At 34.2% G+C, this 22,139-nt stretch overlaps 1 protein-coding gene and 1 long non-coding RNA gene across 20 annotated transcripts in view; one reads left to right on the forward strand and one right to left on the reverse strand.

Annotated features, from left to right (window-relative positions):
• The window catches only part of LOC126891985 (uncharacterized), a 167,250-nt gene that overhangs the window by 46,110 nt on the left and 99,001 nt on the right, over positions 1 to 22,139 (reverse strand). The gene's annotated exons all lie outside the window — the stretch shown is intronic.
• Positions 1 to 22,139, forward strand: part of LOC126891978 (zinc finger protein 845-like) — a 151,081-nt gene that overhangs the window by 28,773 nt on the left and 100,169 nt on the right. For 5 of the 13 annotated variants that reach the window (XM_050661339.1, XM_050661344.1, XM_050661343.1 and 2 more), the window contains exon 1: positions 10,843 to 11,273. The exons of 3 other annotated variants lie outside the window; for them this stretch is intronic. In XM_050661339.1, the coding sequence (XP_050517296.1) occupies positions 11,048 to 11,273 (226 nt within the window). In that variant the 5' untranslated portion in view covers positions 10,843 to 11,047. Of the gene's footprint in view, positions 1 to 10,842; positions 11,274 to 11,804; positions 13,013 to 22,139 lie in introns of those variants that run through there. 5 more of the 13 variants (XM_050661345.1, XM_050661354.1, XM_050661350.1 and 2 more) reach the window with 3 other exon arrangements.

The raw sequence follows: 22,139 nt of genomic DNA on the forward strand, positions 1-22,139 counted from the left end.
AGCCAGTTCCTGTTTCAATTTGGGATTTTTTAATATTTTTTTTGCTTCTCGAATGGCTTCGGAAATATCATCATCAAATTCTGACATAACTAATTCTATTTCATTGCAGTGTTCAAAGTAAAAAAAACTGCTTCGAGCCAGGTTCCCCACCTTGTAATTACTGGTTTAGGTGGCAAAGGGACACCGGGAAGTCTTTCTTTATATATTTGCACCCTCAACGGAGCCTTACAAAAACTTTTTTCATAAAATTTATAAAATTATTTACCAACGGAAACAGATTTCTTATTTCTTCAGCAATTCTATTTACCCCGTGGGCTACACAAGTGCAATGAATTAAATTAGGATAAAAAATCTTTAAATTAACAGCAGCTTTTAACATATATGCCGCAGCATCTGAAAGCATTAAAACTATTTTATTCACTGGTATAGGGTTGGGTAAAAAGAGGTTTGTTAAACTATCTTGTATAAATCGACTTATTGTTAAATTGTTTGTTTTTTCCAATTCTTTAACGGCAACTAAATAAGGTTTTCTCGCAAAGTTTTCGTTCAAAATTCCAATCAATAAATTAGCTATATATTCTTGTTCTCATGATCATTTTTCAGTGCGTCATTAATTATGACGTCATATACTGTATTGGGTGTGTCGAGACTTATTTCATGTAATTATTGACGAATCTGACAGATGCCACAATCGTACTTAGCCATAGGTGAAAAGCTTGTGGAATTAAACTAATTAGTAATTTAGTAGATTTGATTTTTACACAATATGTTAACATGTAGGTATTTTTTATAAAGGGGAATAAATAAGCCATGCTCTGGGATACATTCCCAAAGCTTGGAGAAGGGCAAGGGTGGCGTTTATTCCCAAACCAGGAAAAACAGATTACACCTTAGCAAAATCCTACAGGCCTATAAGTCTGACCTCATTCATGTTAAAAACCATGGAAAAAATCTTGAACGAAAACATCAAGAAAAACAATTTAAATGAAAATCCACTGCACCAACGGCAATGGGCGTATCAGGCAGGGAAATCAGGTGAAGCCGCCCTGCACAATCTAGTGTCGGAACTCGAAAGGAGTCTGCATCAAAAAGAAGTCGCCCTTGCGGCATTTTTAGATATAGAAGGTGCATTTGATAATACCTCAATCGAGTCTATACAAAGCGCACTGGTGAGGAAGAAAATCAACAACACAACATGCAAGTGGATTATTCAGATGCTTCAGAGCAGAATAATATCCACAGATACGCATGAAGATACCATAAATCTGAGGGCAACTAAGGGATGCCCTCAAGGCGGTGTATTGTCACCGTCATTATGGAACATAGTTGTCGATGATCTGATTCATGGGCTAAGCGCCCAAGGAATCTGGGTCCAGGGTTTCGCAGATGATATCGTGATAGTAACTAGGGGAAAATTTCCCAGCACTGTTGCGTATCAGATGCGATATGCCCTTCACTACATAGAGAACTGGTGTCTGAAAGAGAACCTCTCCGTGAACCCTTTTAAAACTAAACTGGTAGCCTTTACAAATAAGAGGAAGCTTACTGGACTGAGTGAGCTGAAATTATTTGGAGAGGTACTGGAAAGAACCAATGAGGTTAAGTATCTAGGGGTAACCCTGGATTCGAAACTCAATTGGAATACTCATATTACCAATATAACCAATAGGGCTAAGCGACTCTTCTGGAACTGCAGACGAGTTGTAGGTAAAACCTGGGGATTGAAACCAAAGGTGATATGTTGGTTGTACACATCAGTGATACGACCGACAGTTACTTATGGGTCAGTACTCTGGTGGAGAAAGACGGCTTTGCAATCTTGTGTGACCACTCTCACCACCCTACAAAGACAAGCGCTTCTAAATATAACAGGAGCCTTGAATAGTACAGGAACGGCTTCATTAGAGGCTATCACAGGTCTCCCTCCGCTGGAATTGTATATTTCGGCGGTAGCCTTTATGACCATCCTGAGGCTCAAAGCAAACAATACTTGGAGGCCAAATTATGTATTGAATAGCCACACAAACATTACTGGGACTATACTTGAGGAATACATCTTTATGATGAACTTAGATATGATGACACCAGAACTAATCTTCACTGAGAAGATTAACACAATTATACCATCTAGAGAACAAAAAGTCCCAAACATTAATGGAGACTTAATATGGTTCACTGATGGATCTAAAACTGCCCATGGTACTGGATCAGGAGTCTTTGGGCAAACATGTAACTATAATAAATCTTACAGCCTAGGTCAACATACAACGGTGTTCCAGGCTGAAGTTTTTGCTTTGGTGGCCTGCATTGATGAAATAATTGATGAGGACCCTAAAGCTAAGAGAATCAACATTTACACAGATAGCCAATCGGCTATTCTGGCTGGAAAGAACCCTCTCACCAAATCAAAACTGGTGAGAAACTGCAAAGATCTCCTCAATAACCTGGCAAAAGACAACAAAGTGTCTTTAATATGGGTGCCGGGTCATGAAGGGGTGCATGGGAACGAACGAGCAGATATGTTAGCGAAACAAGGCTCGAGAAAAACTTTTGAAGGCCCAGAACCTTTCTGTGGCATCACTAAAGATGCTATGAAAAACGAGGTTCAGAAATGGCTGATAAAGAATCATCAAAATAAATGGAGAACCACTCAAGGGCAAATCCAGACTAAAAAAATAATCAAGAATATTGATAAAAAAACTCTCGAACAGTTTGATGAACCTCAATAAACGAGAGATCAAAACGGTCACTGAAATGGTGACTGGACATTGTCGTTTAAGAAATCACCTATACAAACTAGGTAAGGTGAATGAACCATGGTGCAGAAAGTGCGAAATGGAAGAAGAAACTGCCATACACATACTATGCTATTGCAGTGTGCTAGGTGATGTAAGGCAGAACTTCACTGGTCAAATGAGGTTTGAACCAGAAGAGATCTTAAAACTACCAATAAGAAAACTGTTGGCCTTCGTTGAGGCCACAGGACTTATTAAAGTTTAAGGAGAAGAACAGGGTTTGGTACAAAGGTCTTATGACCAAGTGCCAGAGACTAACGAGTCTCGCCTGAGTTAAGAAGAAGAAGAAGAAAGGGGAATAAAATTAAAAAGTAAACAATATTGTTAATCAAGGTCCCTATACCATAGGTTGTATGGTAACTTTGACATTGACAAATGAAATATTGTCATCGTGACGTCACCCAGACGATCAATTTTACGAATTGCTTGTAAACATAATAGGATACGTGGTTTGGAGGCTATATTTTGTTATTAAATATCGTTAGTGTTTTAATTTGTGTTTATATCTTGAGATATAATGTATCTATAGATATCATTAAGCGTTTTTAGTATAATAACTTAAACCCAAAACTCTTTTACAAGTGTTCAGATACATTTTAATGTGGTTGCGTTAAGTACCTACTTACTTACTGGATTGCAGCCATCTGAAGATCGTTTGAATAAACAATTATAAACTAAATGAATATATAAAATGGGGAAAATTCCCTTTATTGCACTGAAATTGTATTTTTTTTATATTTTATTGTTAACGTAAAACTTCACAGGTACCTATTGAATGGAATCATAATGTTTTCATAGTTTTAGGTATTATAATCAAGTACCTAACGTAATTAGTACTAGTACCTACTCAAAATCATTTAAAAAAGTAAATTGTATTCAACCCATTATTAATATACCTAGGATATTTTAATGATTTAGTCCCATATATACACAAGAAAGAATCTACTTCTGCTTTAATTAAGTATGTAGTAATGCTATTCCACTGCATATATTTAATTGCAATTATATTCTATGATTTTTGTAACTCTACAGGCATCTACCGCATTTTTTAAAGAATATATGAAATAAATAGTCATTAAAAATCCAAACGTATTTTTTTTTAATATACATATTTTCAATATATTCCTACTTTCCGAGTTCATTTCAATGACTGAAGTGAATGAATTTAAATGCAGCATTCTGGGTGACGTCACTCCCGCCATTAGATTCTCGACGCTGATTGGTGGAAAGTTACCATACAACCTGTCTATTTATGAACCTTGATTGTTAATTAAATTTATAAATATGGAAACATTAAAAAATGACACAAAACTGTCCATAAACTGTGTTTTTATCTTCTTCTCTAGGTGCTGTCTCCGCTTCAAAAGTTAGCAATCATCAGAGAGATCTTTATTTCTGAAACAGCGGCTCTAAATAATTCATTGTTATTACATCCAAACCAGTTCCTAAGGTTCTTCAGCCATGAGTTACGTCTCCTTACTATGGATCTTTTTCTTGCATAATGACCTGGAGTATTAGATATACATCTCTCATCACATGTCCCATATATCTCAGTTTTCTTCTTATTTGTGAGTTCTCGTTCCTTATGCGTAAGTCTCGTTACCTCCACGTTAGCTATTCTATCTACTCATGAGATATTTAGCACTCTTCGGTACAAATCGAATGTCTCTAGTCTCCTCACGCCAATTACTAACTTTTAACGAACTAAATTCTAAACCAAAACACAAAATAATGCACAAAGACGTTGTGAAACACAAGTGAAGTCGAAGTCGAAATTTCAAAATGACAGGTACACAAAATACTGACCTGAATAATAACCGTCACTTGACTCTTTGACACTTCTAAAAAATGGCCAAAATGGACGAAGTTTTTGTCAAATGTTCGTAATACGTGTATTTGATTGGCTAGAAAAAACGCGCATTCTAAATATCAACGAATCAAAAGTAGGTTAGGAATAAACATCTTATGTATATAACCATTGTAATGCTGCATTATTTTTGTATTTAATCACGGAGCTACCGCTTTTTCCGTCTCATCTAACTTAATGCATTAGAGAAAAATCGAAAAACTGTGACGCACTGAAAAATGATCATGAGAACAAGAATACCTGCCGCATACATCTGTCGTTTCATCCACGATAATATACAAAAAATTGCCCTCTAACTCCCGCTTAATTTTTGAAATACATTCCACATAACATTTTTCCACAGTAGTGTTTTCTCAATGTACTTTCGTCCGGTAAGGATTTATTAAGATATTTTTCGAAAAAGCATTTAAAACTAGGGTTATTAACTTTATATAGAGGAATGTTGGATGCAATCATCATCTGGCATAAATCAAATTTAAATGCGTCTTCTTCCTTTTTTTTGAACTGCTTAAACTATCCCGCAGAGATATTTGGGCTAACTTAGAGGAATTTAATTTTTCCAAATTACGTTTATGAAGTGGGGTTCCACAATGCTGGTCAATAAAGTACTTTTTTCTACTTGAAATCTGAGAATTAAAAAAAAATAATTAGAATTCTAAAACCGCTTTAGAATTTAGTTATGTTGTGGGACGAGAAAAAATAAAACTTACCGATTTGCCGCATGGTTTACAAAATGCTCCATCTCCTTCTAGAGAAAGTTCCGAATAAGGTGCGATCCATAGCCTTAATTTAGATGTCATCTTTTCACACAAATGTCTAAAACGTTTTAAAACTTGTTCTTTGCTTTTCGGTATACGCAACAAAACTAAACTAGGATATAGCAATTTGTGACTAAACTCTGATACAGTAACCGACTGTACAACTGATAATAAACTAATAAAGCTTAGGGATTTCCAAATAGTTAACCCTCAAGCCTCAAGTCTCGATCAGGTACATTTTCCTAGAAATCTGTTATATAAACAAACCATTGATATTTTATTATTGACCCAAAATTTTATTATAGAATGGTTTAGTAATAGAATAATATCATGGGTAGTACCATGAAATTTTAAAAAAGGCACAAATAGGCGGAATTTACGAAAAAAGGCAAAAAGTGCAAAAAACAATTATAATGAGCAAAATAGGCAAAAAAAGGCATTTTGCCTATAATCCGAGCTTTAGTTATAACTTTATTGTAGTTGTGATCACAAAGTGACGTCACAATTGCAGTTTTTTTGAAATTCTAAACATCTGTGCTCTCACTATCAGTCTAGTTTGATCAAATTTTTTGTATTGAGTTGTCTAACTTGTTTGTACTTTATTTAAAATTAAAATTTTTCATTATTATCCACAATGAACACTCAGGATGTGACGTCACTAACTGTCACTTTCAGTTTGCTCAAACCAGTTTGATCAAATTATTTGATGGTGGGACGCGGTCTTTAGGCAACTCAATACAAAAAATTTGATCAAACTAGACTGATAGTGAGAGCACAGATTTTTAGAATTTCAAAAAACTGCAATTGTGACGTCACTTTGACGTACTTCCTCAAGTACGTCAGGTTTGCTCAAACTGTTTGATCAAATTATTTGATGGTGAGACGCGGCCTTTATAAACGTCTAAAATACCATTACATTACATAGTTTCTCACCTTTAGACGTATCAGAGGTATGACAACTGTCACTGTGAGAGTAGAATTTTATAAAATACTCCTATCACAGACGTCTACAGGTGGAAAACTATGTAATGTTAATTAATACGTTTATAACGATAATTTCCACCTCCACTAGTTTCATCTCTTTTTGTTCCGCAATGTATTATGTTTTCCATCTTTTGAGCTTTTTTGCCGGTTATTAGCGTGTTCATCACTGTATACCAAAAACCTACTAAAAAATACGCTGTGTCTAGGTACACGCTAACGTGTACGCAAATAAAAAAGTTAGGTACACGCGAAACGTCATCAAGTCAGTGACGTCACTATTTAGCGTGCACTGTTATTCTTGTTCTCATGATCATTTTTCAGTGCGTCATTAATTATGACGTCATATACTGTATTGGGTGTGTCGAGACTTATTTCATGTAATTATTGACGAATCTGACAGATGCCACAATCGTACTTAGCCATAGGTGAAAAGCTTGTGGAATTAAACTAATTAGTAATTTAGTAGATTTGATTTTTACACAATATGTTAACATGTAGGTATTTTTTATAAAGGGGAATAAAATTAAAAAGTAAACAATATTGTTAATTAAATTTATAAATATGGAAACATTAAAAAATGACACAAAACTGTCCATAAACTGTGTTTTTATCTTCTTCTCTAGGTGCTGTCTCCGCTTCAAAAGTTAGCAATCATCAGAGAGATCTTTATTTCTGAAACAGCGGCTCTAAATAATTCATTGTTATTACATCCAAACCAGTTCCTAAGGTTCTTCAGCCATGAGGTACGTCTCCTTACTATGGATCTTTTTCTTGCATAAAGACCTGGAGTATTATATATACATCTCTCATCACATGTCCCATATATCTCAGTTTTCTTCTTATTTGTTATTTCTCGTTCCTTATGCGTAAGTCTCATTACCTCCACGTTGGCTATTCTATCTACTCATGAGATATTTAACACTCTTCGGTACAAATCGAATGTCTCTAGTCTCCTCACGCCAATGACTAACTTTTAACGAACTAAATTCTAAACCAAAACACAAAATAATGCACAAAGACGTTGTGAAACACAAGTGAAGTCGAATTCGAAATTTCAAAATGACAGGTACACAAAATACTGACCTGAATAATAACCGTCACTTGACTCTTTGACACTTCTAAAAAATGGCCAAAATGGACGAAGTTTTTGTCAAATGTTCGTAATACGTGTATTTGATTGGCTAGAAAAAACGCGCATTCTAAATATCAACGAATCAAAGGTAGGTTAGGAATAGACATCTTATGTATATAACCATTGTAATGCTGCATTATTTTTGTGTTTAATCACGGAGCTACCGCTTTTTCCGTCTCATCTAACTTAATGCATTAGAGAGAAATCGAAAAACTGTGACGCATTGAAAAATGATCATGAGAACAAGAATACTGATTTTTTTGCATACACGCTAACTTGAGAATACCGCGAGTGTCAAAGTGGTAATGAGATTAGTAAATTAGTATTGATTAGTAAAGAGATTTCTTATTTTTTATCTGTTTAGTGTTTGATTTTAAATTAATTATGGAATGTGGACAATTATTTAGTTCTTTTAATTAATTTAACATTTTAAAACAGTATGAAAAATATAAGAGACAAAAATTCGTGGGTAGCAGAAGTGTTAAGATAAAATATACAGGGCGATTGATTAGTGTTATAAAGCTCAGTAGTAAAGTTAGTAACAAAAATTGTAGCAAACTTTGAGCTCCATATTACAAAATTAGTCAGAATGTTACGATAGTTACAGAATGAATGTCAGAAGTTCGATAACATAGTGGCAGACCAAACTTACGTTTTTTTTAACACCCTTTATTTTATTTTATGTTCGAAATCTTCTTAACGTCCCCATCACAAAAATATAAAGGTTTATTATGTTATACAGGGTATTTACAAAGTTATAACCAATTTTCTATGAAAATCGTTAACCAATTTTCTATGAAAATCGTAACAAGTTCAACTCCCTGTATAAATAGAAATAAACACAACAGCAGTGGTTTATAAACTGGTGTAGTTGGTTCGCTAAACTCAGACACAACTGGCTAGTGATTTTAGTCTGTAATTTTTTGTTTTTTGCCAAAATTGGCAATATAACAAAATATTTAGTAATTATTAACTATTTAGTAATTACTTACTAAAATCAATAGCGAGTTGTGTCTGAGTTTAGCGAACCGACTATATAATTAACTTACTTATAAAAAATATTTTAACAGTATTTTGTACATGTCATGTCAACTAAACATTTATTTTGCTAACCTGAATATATACTTTTATACAAGGTATACACATTTGCTTTACTACAATTAAGTTTGAAACTTGAAACATCCGAATAGTTTTGCTTCCCTTCCCCTTCCCATAATAACAAATATTTTTCTATCAAACAAATACTAAACATATCAAAATGGCGTGTACCAAAATATACAGTCACTGCGCACGCTAAATAATGACGTCACTGGCTTGATGAAGTTTAATTCGCGTGTACCTAACTTTTTTATTTGCGTACACGTTAGCGTGTACCTAGACACAGCGTAAAAAATATTGCCTACTAGAATTTAAAAAAAATATATCAAAAATCTATCCAAAAAGTAGAAATCTGCTGAATGTGGCAACGCTGTTACAAAATAAACACAACTGTCCACTGTCCAATTCAAATGTCAAATATTCTTCTTCTTTTCAATTAGCCTTGTACCACATATATTAGCGATCTACATTATGTGTCGCCATCTCTAATTCCGGAAGCTCACTATATATATGGAACCGAGTTTTTCTATTCTGTCTAAATCCCGAGCCGAGGATTAGCGGCGGGTAATTTGGGTTGCCTATATAAACTTGAATCAACGAAATGGGCCTTGAGTGTTATTTAAAACGCTGAAAAGACCGTTTAGTGATAATAAAAAGGGTGGGTTGTGATTACGCGCAGCGGTCAAATACCTCCTGCCCTGCGGTTCTCTCACTCTAATACCCGTAAGTTAGGTTTGGACCGAAGGGTCAGGTCTTCCTCCTTTCAGGCAAAAACCGATATTTACTGCGGTTGCATGATATTTAATATTAAAATAGTATTGGATGTGGTAGAATGTAGACTCTTTGTATAATTATCAATTGAACAGTGAAGCTGTTAGATCAATTTTCCGATTCAATCATTTCTACTGTTCACAGTTCTGTGTTTGTGTTATTGTGTTTGCTTTTGAGTAGGTATTTCATTTTCTTGACAACGAAAATGTTCGGTGTGGAAATAATTAATAAGTGCTTGGAATGCGGAAACGTGTATAAACGTAAACATGATTTAAAAAGACATGTAAAAAGTTCGCATCCCGACAAATTGGATGCAATTGCCCCTTTAAAAGTGCTTAAAGGCAACGTCTATAAATTTAGACATAAGCCAAGTTTAAACTTTCATGCCAAAAAAATGCACACAAATGTCATTGATTTGTACAGTTGTAATTTTTTGAATAATAAACATTCGCGATTCAAGTTTATATAGGCAACACAAATTACACGCCGCTAATCCTCGGCTCGGGATCTAGACTCGAGTATTTTTTCCATTGAGTTCGCAGCCCATGATCATGATTCTCAGTATTCAGGGTTACCAGACCTAGGGAATTTTCCCTAAGCCTAGGGAATTTTGAGCCAGCTTAGGGAAAAAGGGAATTTTATTCAATTCCATGAAAAATCTAGGGAATTCTTAATATTTGTAAGACGATTTTAAAAAATCTGTTTGATTTTATAGGCTTTATAAAATTGCACATATATTATCTACATAAAAATCGTTTTATTCGCGAATTCGGGGAATCCCAGCGATGCGTCAAACTTAAGAAATGAAGAGAATATGACAGATATCGATTTTTACGATTATCGATTATTCCCCATTTGTTATCAAGGGCAAACAAACATCAATAAGGTTATGTTATAAATCTATTATTAATCAGGGTTTCTGATTTCTGGGTTGTAGGATTAAATTATTATCCATAATATATAAAATCCACGAAGAGATTTCTCTAGGATTAGGTTCTACCATTAACCATAAAAATATTACTAGATTATTAGATAACCATAAATGTTCGATTTTTGATTTGGTGTGTCGCTTGTCAACAATAATCGATTCGAATCGATCAGTGTTTTGAATTTTGACCATTTCAGACATTTTACACTTTGGGAGTACAATGCTAGAAGTGTACAATATTTTCCGTACAATGGTAGGATTGTCCAATTTCGGGCTTTGCTCGTAACATATACAAAAAAATACTGGGTCTATTCGCGGAGAACATCCTGAAATTACCCAGAGGCAGTACGCCTGCGCATTAGCTGTTCAGATGGAAAAAGTCGACCTTATCCAATGCGCATGCGTATATTAAAAATATATAGGGAATTCTAGGGTAAAAATGGTTGTCAAGTTGTTAGGGAAATCTAGGGAAATTTTGACAAAAATTCTAGGGAATTAAAAAAAAATCATCTGGCAACCCTGGTATATGTATTGAGCATGTATCGAAATAGTCGGTTGGTATTTTGGTAAAATAAAAAATAGTAATAAAAATAATGCTGCAGCTGCATACTGTTCTTTTATAATATGCGTTATCGTTATATTTTCTTAATGTGAGTGATTTTTTTGTGTAAAATTATTATTGGCATTCAAAAAGTCAAGGTCAAGTGTAATAAAATGGAAGTAAAACAAGGCAGTAGCGAGAAAACATGTAAAATAGAAATAGAGTATAATGATTTGGATGATGCTCCTTTGGATGGCTTTAAATGTGAAATTAAGGATGAATCTAATAGGCACGACACATATGATTCTTTGGATTTAAAGAAATGTCCCATAAATACTGAAATAGAAAAACATGGAAGTAAACTCGACCCATTTGAAGAAGAGGAAAAAACTGAAAAAGGTTAGTATAAAATATTTAGTACTACAGCCCTATCGAATAGTGATGTTGATTAATGTTACTTTCAAGTATTCCTTACAAATCGTTTTTGTATAAAGTAATTATTTACAGTATTCCTTACTATGATTACTTTTGTATTTGAGTACCAGTAATCATATCGAGAATCGTATTTCTCAGCATCACACAACACTTTTTTCTATGTTTCTCAGTAGGTAGGTATTTTCATAAATGAGGGGGTGGGGGGTATTTTGTATAGGTATTCTGATATAACAAGCACCTTCACCAATCTGTTTAAGGGATAAAAATGATTTGATTACTATGATTACTTTTGTTACCTTTGTATTTGAGTACCGGTAATCATATCGAGAATCGTATTTCTTAGTAGGTGGGTATTTTGTATAGGTATTTCGATATAACAACGACCTTCACCAATCTGTTTAAGGGATAAAAATGATTTGATTACTATGATTACTTTTGTTACTTTTATATTTGTGTACTGGTAATCATATCGAGAATCGTATTTCTCAGTAGGTATGTATTTATTTTGTATATTCGCGGTGTGCAAGTACTTGGAAAGGGAAACGAGAAACGACCGTGCGCGAGTCGTGGAGAAATATTGCAACTATCTTAAATAATTCATATTGTCAATTGAAATTGTCAAATTGACGTATATTTCATACCTTCTGTCATTGAGGCAGAAAAATTATATATTGCTCCACAATATTGATATGATATACAATTATTATATAAAGGTAAATTTAATTAATTGTATTTTGCTTGCAGTACTGCATTTTAATAACTGATTTTATTTACTACATACAATTGTTTACGTTTGCTAAACATAACCTGCATCTTATTTTTTCTTCTTATTATTTTTTTGGATTATGGTCTTGACAATTATCCAGCAACCAGGACTAATATAATTGGCCAATATAATTAAAAGTGCGAATAAAAGTACAGAGCGTAGAAATAGAGGTCGCTTTGCCGAACTTGCACGGTCCCAATAGGTATTCCGATATAACAACGACCTGTTTAATGGAGAAAAATGATTTGATCTGTAAAATCTAAAATGCCCGGCTTTATTTTTATTTTCATTCTGTGAATTATCTACTATCTAATCTACATCAGCAAATCACGTAGATGTAGATAAAAATATAGGGTTCTCCCATTCGAACTTTGTTATTAACATACATTACATATTTTATGTATACCATTATCCCTCCCTTTCATCATTATACATGTCTCATCTTTTATCTTCTCACCTCACCCTCACACCCTTAAAACGCTTCATACTGATAACGATATTCGATAACACTCATAAAATACCGGTCACATCCATTACTCACTGGGATACGATTGGTAGAAAGTAATCAAGTGTACTAGTTGTAGATACAATAGTCGTTACTCGCTCTGATACAATTGGTACGAAGTAATCAGAGAAATCAAAGTATAGTATCTCTGTATAGTAATTGTTACTTTTGGTATTTGTAAGTAAAGAGTACTTTGTAACTAATAGATACTTTTTCAACATCTCTACTATCGAAGAGCCTCAACCTTCCCAAGTCTATTATGCCAGTCTGTCCTATCTATTGCCAGTTTGCTGCACCTATTTTTCTCCCATCCCCATCTACACCATCCTTCCATCTGAGTTTTGGCCTACCCCTATTTCTACTTCCCACAGGTTGTGACATAAGGATTCTTCTAGGAGGGTTGTTCGGCTGTGATCTTCTTTCATCTTTAGGGTGAGTAAAGAGCATAAAGATATTTTTATTCATACCAAAAATGAGTACCTAATTCTCACAACAAACTTTACAAAAGACTACCTACTCAAGCCAAGTATCCACTTCTGATTTTTATTCTTACCACGTGGAGTATGTCCTCCAATGCTCATTTTACAATGTTATAATCAACTAAAGCTTTGAATTATTAGTTACGCTAACTTTCGGATAATCCGAACTTTTAGGAATCTGAACAGGCTGTCCCCCCATTAGTTCGGATTTGCGGGATTCTACTGCATTTAGTTTATATTTTAACTACAGTTTATTTTTTAAACAACATCATTTTCCCTTCCCTATCCTTGATTGGTCGATTAGGTTCATATCGCCTAGTGAAAACAATAGTGGCGAAACTAGAAAATTAAAGTTTTTGAGTTAAGTCCATCAATCGACATCTAAATATGCCCTCTTTTATGTGCAATATCGGCTAACCATTATTTAATTTCCTTATTACTAGAGGGCGCCTACAAGTCTTTATGGTATTGTGAATTTGTCAAATATTTTGATGCATTAACGACGAAAGCACACCAAACTTAATATCAATACTGGCGAATCTGTAATTACGCCGTGCCTACATGTATTTGAAATATTAGATATTTTATTCAAGATAGTAGTACAATGTGCAATAGTGGCGAATAATCACTTTTGTCTGTGTGGTCGTTTTTGCTTTTGTGTTTTTTTTATAAAACTTCTTACAGATAAACTCAGTTTCAATCGTTCTTAGGTACTTAGAAATAGCAAATCAAGAAAGCGTCTATCCACTTTGGATCAGTATTGTTTAATTCCATACTATCGAGAACCAATATTCATTTCTAAAAAGAAGTTTTACAAAATAAATCAATTCCTTCTACCCGCAATCATTTCTTTAGTATTTTGAAATACGAAACATACTTGAGTGAAATGATGAATTTAATTTTACTATTCATAGTTCTTTTGCTTACTTTTATCTTTTATCATGTTTATCGTTTTCATAATTATTACTTAAGATCTTATTTTGTTATGTTTCTATTGTACTTTAGTTTCATTTTGCTCATAACTGGTGTGTACAATAAAATATTTTATTTGATGCGTTTAATTTATTTTTAAAAGTAAATTTTTTTAATTATTTAAAACAGAAACTAAACTGTTGCAGTATAGTAGTATTAAAGTATAGTGGCGAAACATCAAATTAAACATTTTCGATAATGCAATAATGGCGTAACGCAGAAAAAAAATAAAAAATAAATACGATATCCATCTTTTCTTCAAATAAAATTACTTCTACTAATTGGTTTACATATCTAGAAAGCACATTATTAGAAAAATTTTGCAAAATGATTACCTATAAGTCAGTTATACTGTTTAGCAGTTTCATCAAAACTTCAAATACGATTATCTCTAAATGTTCATTTTGAAGTTTCGTCACTATTGTTCTCACCAGGCGATATAATAGTTTTGTTTTATGGTAGGTTTACTTAGGCGTTAATTTAAATAATGTTGCTGGCTAAATGGGCATAGCTCCCAAAGGCCATAAAAGAAGAAGAAAAAATATTAAACAAACAAAAATCTTACATAATCTTCTATATAACAATATGACTTTGACACTTATAGGTACTAAAAATAGTTATCTTTGTTTCACACTCCAGACAAAAAAACAGTGTAGCCGGTAGTTGTAGTAAATACATACAACATGGCAACAGCGCTTTCCTGCTAAACTTAACGGTAACGAAAAAATTAATATATGAAGAAAAATTTGCTGTATTTGTTTGCTGGTGGGTTATGATGTCAACAAATCTATGACGTGCATGAATAATAATTGTTTGACTTTTATTTATTTATTTTGCTCAACAGGTCATGTAGGCCCTGGGCATGATATACATTACATTTTTTTTACTATACATACAATATACAATATTTGTATATTAAAAATACATTATATAAGTAAATATATTATATAGCTATCATTTTACAATTCATGGACCATTATTGCCAACTCTTTGTTTGTTCTTCTTCTCCATCCCATTTGTGTATTTATGCCTCCGTAAATTGATCGGAGAATTTTTCTCTCCCATCTTTCTAATCTTTCATCATCTGCCTTTCTCAAAGCAATAATTCAGCTACATATACAACCGTAGCTCTAATCACTGTCTTGTAAATTCTTTATTTTGATTTTCTTGAAACAGACTTAGACATCATTAGGAATCTCAGCATTCCGTATTTCTGGTTGCCTTTTGTAATTCTGGATTCTATTTTTTTTATCTTCATGTCCATTTTCCTTTACTTTCACACCAAGCGAGGTAAACTTTTCCACTCTGTCAAAACTGTACGTATATGTAATCTTTCTCCTCTTGTATTTTTATAAACTCTTCATTGTCTTGCTGTGTATTAGATACCTACCCATTACCATGTATTTCGTTTTCTTTTCATTTAACTTCAGGCCAAAAATATTTGCTTTTTTTCTATCTTTTCTTTGATTTTGCTAACTTTGTTAGATCATTTGCGAAAGTAATACATTGATGTTAATTTTTAATATGGTGTGTTCCATTTTTATGCTGCAATTCCTCATTATTACTTCAAGAACAAGATTGAACAACGTGGTTGACATCGGGTCACCTTGCCTGAGTTCTTGTTTGATTTTGGAGTCCTCTGAGACGTTTGTCCACACTACTTCACTTTTGTTTGACTTTTAGTTTATAGTGTTTTTAGTACAAAATCAAGATTGGCAGGTCAAAATTTCTGATGTAAGAGCACTGTCAAAACATTAGAATGTGACTTCATCATGGCCACGTTAATGTCATTACTTGTCAGATATTGTCTTTGTTTTTGTTTACTGTACAAATAATATCTCTAATTCTTTATTCTAATTAATGATGTCAATCGGTTTTCATTTCTTGCCGAAATATATTAATAATACGCCGAAATATTTGTAATGTTAATTAACATAAATAAACATCAACTTTAAAATTGACATTTCTCTAGCCCAGCTATACGACACCCACACGGAACTGCCCGAACTTGCAAAAGTGTCAACATGGTATTATAATAAGAAAAACGTAATCGCGATTACATTGAGAATTTTATAATTATTTTGTTTAAATAACCAAAAACATGTTTTATCCAGATTTAGCCATACGGCTCACACACTCCCTCTAAGGGGAAAATTGACTCATCCCAGATACCTACGGTATCAAAAGGATTGAGCTCTGGTGGGACTCTTTCCGTGTTATCGAGCCCTAGGTGACTTGGAATGCAGGTGTATCTCCCAAAAATTTTCGTACACTTCTGGCCGTCGCAAGTAGTACAGCTTTCTGCATGGTCTTATAAAGATGTTCATTTAGACCCAGCTTTTTTATGCTTTCGAGGAGGGTCTTCGGAATGACTCCAGTAGTAGACATAATAATCGGTATCGTCTGGGTACTTTGCATTCTCCATTGCCTTCGTATTTGAATTTCTAGATCTCTGTACTTGGCGATCTTTTCAGTAAATTTACTTCGTAAATTATTATTGTTAGGTATCGCCACATCGATTAGTGTTGTTTGTCTTGTTAATTTATTGACTAATACGAGATCTGGTCTATTATGTGCCACTGTTTGGTCTGTGAGCACAGTGCGGTCCCAGTATAGCTTGTAGTTGCCATCCTCAAGCATACTCTCAGGGACGTATTGATAATACGGGAGATGGTCCGTTTGGAGAAGTCCCAGCTTGATAGCTATCTCTTGATGAAGGATTTTTCCCACTGCGTCATGCCGTTCCTTGTATTCAGTTGCAGCAAATGCCTGGCAGCCCCCTGTAAGATGTTGGATGGTTTCTTGGGCTTGACATCCATATCGGCATCTGTCGTTTTGAACCTGAGGGTCTTTGATGATATATTTCAGGTAATTTCTTGTTGGTATAACCTGATCCTGAATGGCCAGTAATGAACATCCGTTTCAGGAAACATCTTTCCTGATGTCAACCAGTAGTTCGACGCTATATTGTTGACATAATCTTGGCTGACCTCATTGGGATGTCGCCCGTGCAGAGGTTTACCCATCCAGGCGCGCACTTTTTCGTCCTTAGTAAAAACAGAAGAAAAAAGAAGAAGAATTTATTCAAAATTAGGTAACCCTAATATACAGTTAAAATTGAGATATTTTATAATATGTATATACAATTTAAATTATTTGACAATAGAAAAGTGTTATTAAGATACAATATCCAAGTCATAATAATAAAAATAAAACAAAAAAACACTTAAAATATTCCATTACAATACAATCATTAAAAATAAGTTGGTAAGTAAGGTGGTTTATGCACATTTCTGGTTCCCTCAGTTTGATCGGTGTTGTGTCATCTACTGCGCAGATAGCGCGGTGTAGAGTAGATGTCTCAGCCTGCAACTGAAAATAAGTTCTTAAATTAGCAATTTGTCTATCTAATTGCTTACCTATATCCATAAGTCCATGTTTTATTATTAATAATAATAAAATGTTTTTATAATAATAACATGTTTTATTATTAATAATATAAATTTTATGAACAGTTGTCTATCAAGTCTCTTAGTGATTAGACGTGTTTGATTTAAAAGTCGATTCACTAATTGCCGCAAAAAATACACAGTTTGTTTACCTTTTACTCATTTATTTGGTTAAGTTTTTTGGATTTCTACAAGTAAGTCGATTCATTACTTAATTTATCCTGGGAAATTATACTTAAAAATCCGACTTTTGTCTGGGACGGATGTCGGGAACTTCACCTGGCGGCGGGAAGCCGCCGCGATCTTCAAATATAAGAATCAAGGATATCAGGGTTCTGGATGGCATGGAACTCGACGATTCAAATGTAAATATTAATCAAGATGGTTTTCGCGGATTTACAGAAGCCGATAAGAATAATATTGCAACAGGGGACAAAAATCAAGTTTTTCCAGCAGATAATGATAACAATAAAAGCTCATTAACAACAACAGCAAGTAATTTAGACCAGCCAAACCAGTCTTTCAAACGCGATATTTCCATTAATAATCGATTTACGTCAAGAGATACAGACCAGAGATGATCAGAGAGGTACTTAATTTTTGTGGAACACGAAGTTTTGAATGTGGGAAGATTGCATCCAATGAGACTTGGTGAAAAACTGTTAGCACTTTCGGAATACGAAAAATCGATCTTAGAAATTAGTAGCGTGGGTCGTAATAGACTTAAAATTGAAGTTAATTCAGGGTTAGTTGCGAACAAATTAGTGGAAAATTCGGTATTCAAAGACAATAAACTGATAGCTTATATCCCCTCACATTTAACTGAAAAAAAAGGTATTGTGAGATCGGTCGATACATATCTGACTGAAAATAATCTTGTTAAAGTTATAAAATCAGAGTGTTCTGTTCGTAAGGTGCAAAGAATGTTTCGAAAAGTAATAAAAGACGGAGTGATTGAAAAAATCCCCCGTCAAATGATAATTGTCACATTTGCAGGGAACAAAATTCCCCAATTTATTTATATAAATAAAGTGAGATGTCCTGTAGACACGTACGTTCATCCTGTTATGCAGTGTTACAATTGTCTTCGTTACGGTCACTCTGCATCTCAATGTAAAGGAAAAAAGAAATGCCGAAACTGCGGCAAAGAAAATGATAACGAATGCACTCAATGTGATAACTTCTGCATTTTTTGTAACTCTAATTCTTACAACTCGACAAATCGAGATTGTTCAGAGTATAAAAAACAAAAACGAACTAAGAAAGCAATGGCACACCTTAATATTTCTTTCAAAGAGGCTGAAAAAGTTATTGACAATCCTGCCTACACTAGTATTGTTCAAAAAAACAGATTTGCTCCGTTACTGTCATCCACTACTGAATTCCCTTCATTAGTTTCCAGGCCAAATACCTATTCCAATATTGCTCAAAGCTCATCAAAACATTTGCCTTCCATTGCAAATATTTCAAATACTGCAGCTTCTACTAGAAAAAAAACGAAAAATACACCCATCGTTTCCAATTTAGCTTTTGTGCTAGCCCCGTATTCCAGTTCGGAAACTATAATAAAAATGTATCTAAAAATAACGATGAACATCTTAAAAATGAATTCGCTACTACTTTGAAGGATTCAATCAATAATTTCTTTTCAGACATTCCTGCTCGAAACCCTGCGATTAATAGTTCAGTTCCCTCTATACAAGATGTAGAAAATATAATTAACAGCGTGATTAAACATTTCTTTACCTGATATGGCCGGTTTAAAAATTGTCCAGTGGAACGCTAGATCAGCGTACTCTAATAAAAACTCTATTACGCAACTTTTTACAGAAGAACACTTTGATATAGCTCTTATTTCGGAAACTTGGTACAAACCTAAGTATGAAATGTCCTTACAGGGATTTAATATTGTTAGAAAAGATAGACGTAATAAACGAGGTGGAGGTGTTAGCATAATTATCTCTAATAATATTAAATACAATAATATAGTATTCAACCAAACATTTAATAAAAATATTGAAGTTTCTGGCATTGATATTGATGTCAATGGCACCAAAATATCTGTGGTTAGTATTTATCGTCCAGGTAGCATTGCAGTCACAGTGAACGACTATGTTTCTCTTTGTCAACAAATTCCGCATAATTTTATTATTGGTGTCGACTTTAACGCCCATCATGGAGCCTGGGGCTCTATAAACAATGATCATAGCGGTAACATACTCATGGAAGCTTTAGAATACTTCGACAACTTTATCATTGCAAATGACGGATCTCCTACCAGAGTATCTGCCCCTGGCTCTCCTCCATCATGTGTTGATCTTACCCTCATTTCGTCCAACTTTAGCTCACAATTCTCTTGGTCTGTTAAAGCAGATACGTATGGCTCTGACCATTATGCTATCACATTTGTGTTACAACAACTCAGAATTGATAATATTAATATTACCCCCATTCATAAATGGTCTATGCGAGAAGCTGATTGGGCATTGTTTCAAACAAAAATTGATAAAGATTTCTCCGAGATTCCGCTTTTCAACAATACTAACGAAATGATTAACTTTATCACCAATTCAATGACATACTCGGCGGATTCAGCTCTTAAAAAAACTTACCCCTTCTCTCCCAAAAAGGCTCCTCATCCCCCTTGGTGGGATGAGGAATGTCAACAGTTAGTTACCCAAAGGAAGGAAGCTTACAAAACGTACAAGCGCAATATGATAACTTCAAATTATATCAATGTAAAAAAATAGATGCTCTCTGCAAAAGAACCTTCAAATTGAAAGCCAAACAGGCTTGGGCAGACTATTGTACTTAACTTAATAGGAATTCAAATCCCTGGGAAATTTGGCGCCGGATTAATAGGTTTCAAAAGAAGAAAAATGATATCCAACCATGTGAAGAAGATGAGGCGGAAATACTTTTTCATAAATTAGCTCCAAGTTTTGTTAGTCCTTACATTCACTACACACCCACCAGTAATCATGATCATTCTCTTCTAGCCCCAGTTACACTAAGAGAGTTAGAACTTAATATCAAATCGTCAAAACTTACTGCTCCAGGCTTAGATGGCATCAATTATATGATGATTAAAAAGCTCCCTGACTCGGCGAAACACTTTCTTTGCAAAATATATAACAATATACTTTCAGGAGATACGGATTACCCCTCACTAAAACAGTGTCAAATTATTCCTATTCCTAAGGTCAGTGACAACAAAGCTCTGCGACCCATTTCTCTAATGTCTTGTGTATTAAAAACTTTGGAAAGAATTATCAAACTCAGATTAGAATGGTGGTTAGAAAATAATAACATCCTCCCCCAATCCCAGTTTGGTTTTCGGCGAGGTAAAGGTACTCTCGACTTTGCAGCCAATCTTGCAACGGAAATTCAGTTGGCTTTTTCAGAAAACCATTATTCAGCTGCCTTATTTTTAGATATCTCTAGTGCTTATGAAAGCGTGCTGTTGGATTGTTTATATGAAAAGTTAACATACATCCATATACCACCACAATTTGCATTTGTTCTTATTAATAAATATGTTCCTCAGACGACAGATCTTTATAAAATGCAATACAAATACTCTAGGTCCTAGAGAGGTTAACTCGGGTCTGCCACAGGGGTCGGTGTTGAGCCCGCTTCTATTTAATATCTATACCCTCGATGTTCACAACCTTGGTATGAACGCAAGAATTTTACAATATGCTGACGATTTTTCTATATACACTACTCATAAAAACTACTCTCAATGTGTTAGTAATCTTAAGTATATAGTGCATTGCTGCTTTAAATACTTTCCTGAGCAGGGATTTGAAATATCACCTCATAAATCTGCTATTGTATTTTTTACCAGACACCAATTGCCAGAACTTAATAGCCTTACAATTCAAAATCACACTATACCTGTTTGCAAAACATACACATATTTGGGTATCACATTTGATTGCAAACTGACCTGGTCCGATCACATATCAAGATGCATTAAGAAAAGTGAAAAAAGTGTTAATATCTTAAGAGCAATTAACAGATATCATTGGGGCGCTGACCCTAACATTAACTTGATTTTCTACCGAGCGTACACTCGATCTATCCTAGATTATGGTTGTTTCTTGTATGGATCAGCCACTAATTCCAGACTTTCACAAATAGATAGGGTACAGTTCAAGGCTCTACGCATTGTTCTTGGTGCATTTTAATCCACTCCCACAGCTGCTCTCCTTGCAGAGTGTGGCGAACCCCCCATGCAACTTCGACGACAGTTACTAGCTGAAAAATTCGTCGTTAAACAAAAACGATTTACACACAACGACCTTATTAAAAATTTAGGCATCTTAACTGCATATAGCTACACTAATAAATACTGGCACAACAGAAACTGTCCCCCTCTAACTGATGCATTTGCAACAGTCTCAAACATCGAACTACGTGATAATTCTGGTTTGCCGTTCTTCACGGCTAAATTCGATATATGTCTTACACAACCAAATATTATTTTTCCAGAATATAATGATAACCCAGCAATTAATAACATATCTATGCAAATAGAATTAGAGAAATTAGGTAATGTACATAAATTTTTTACAGACGGATCCAAATCCCCTACTGGAACAGGATGTGCAGTGTACAGGGAAAACACAAACGAAAGTTTGTTGTTTAAACTAA

This window comes from Diabrotica virgifera, chromosome 9, assembly GCF_917563875.1.
Source record: "Diabrotica virgifera virgifera chromosome 9, PGI_DIABVI_V3a".
Lineage (NCBI taxonomy): Eukaryota > Metazoa > Arthropoda > Insecta > Coleoptera > Chrysomelidae > Diabrotica > Diabrotica virgifera.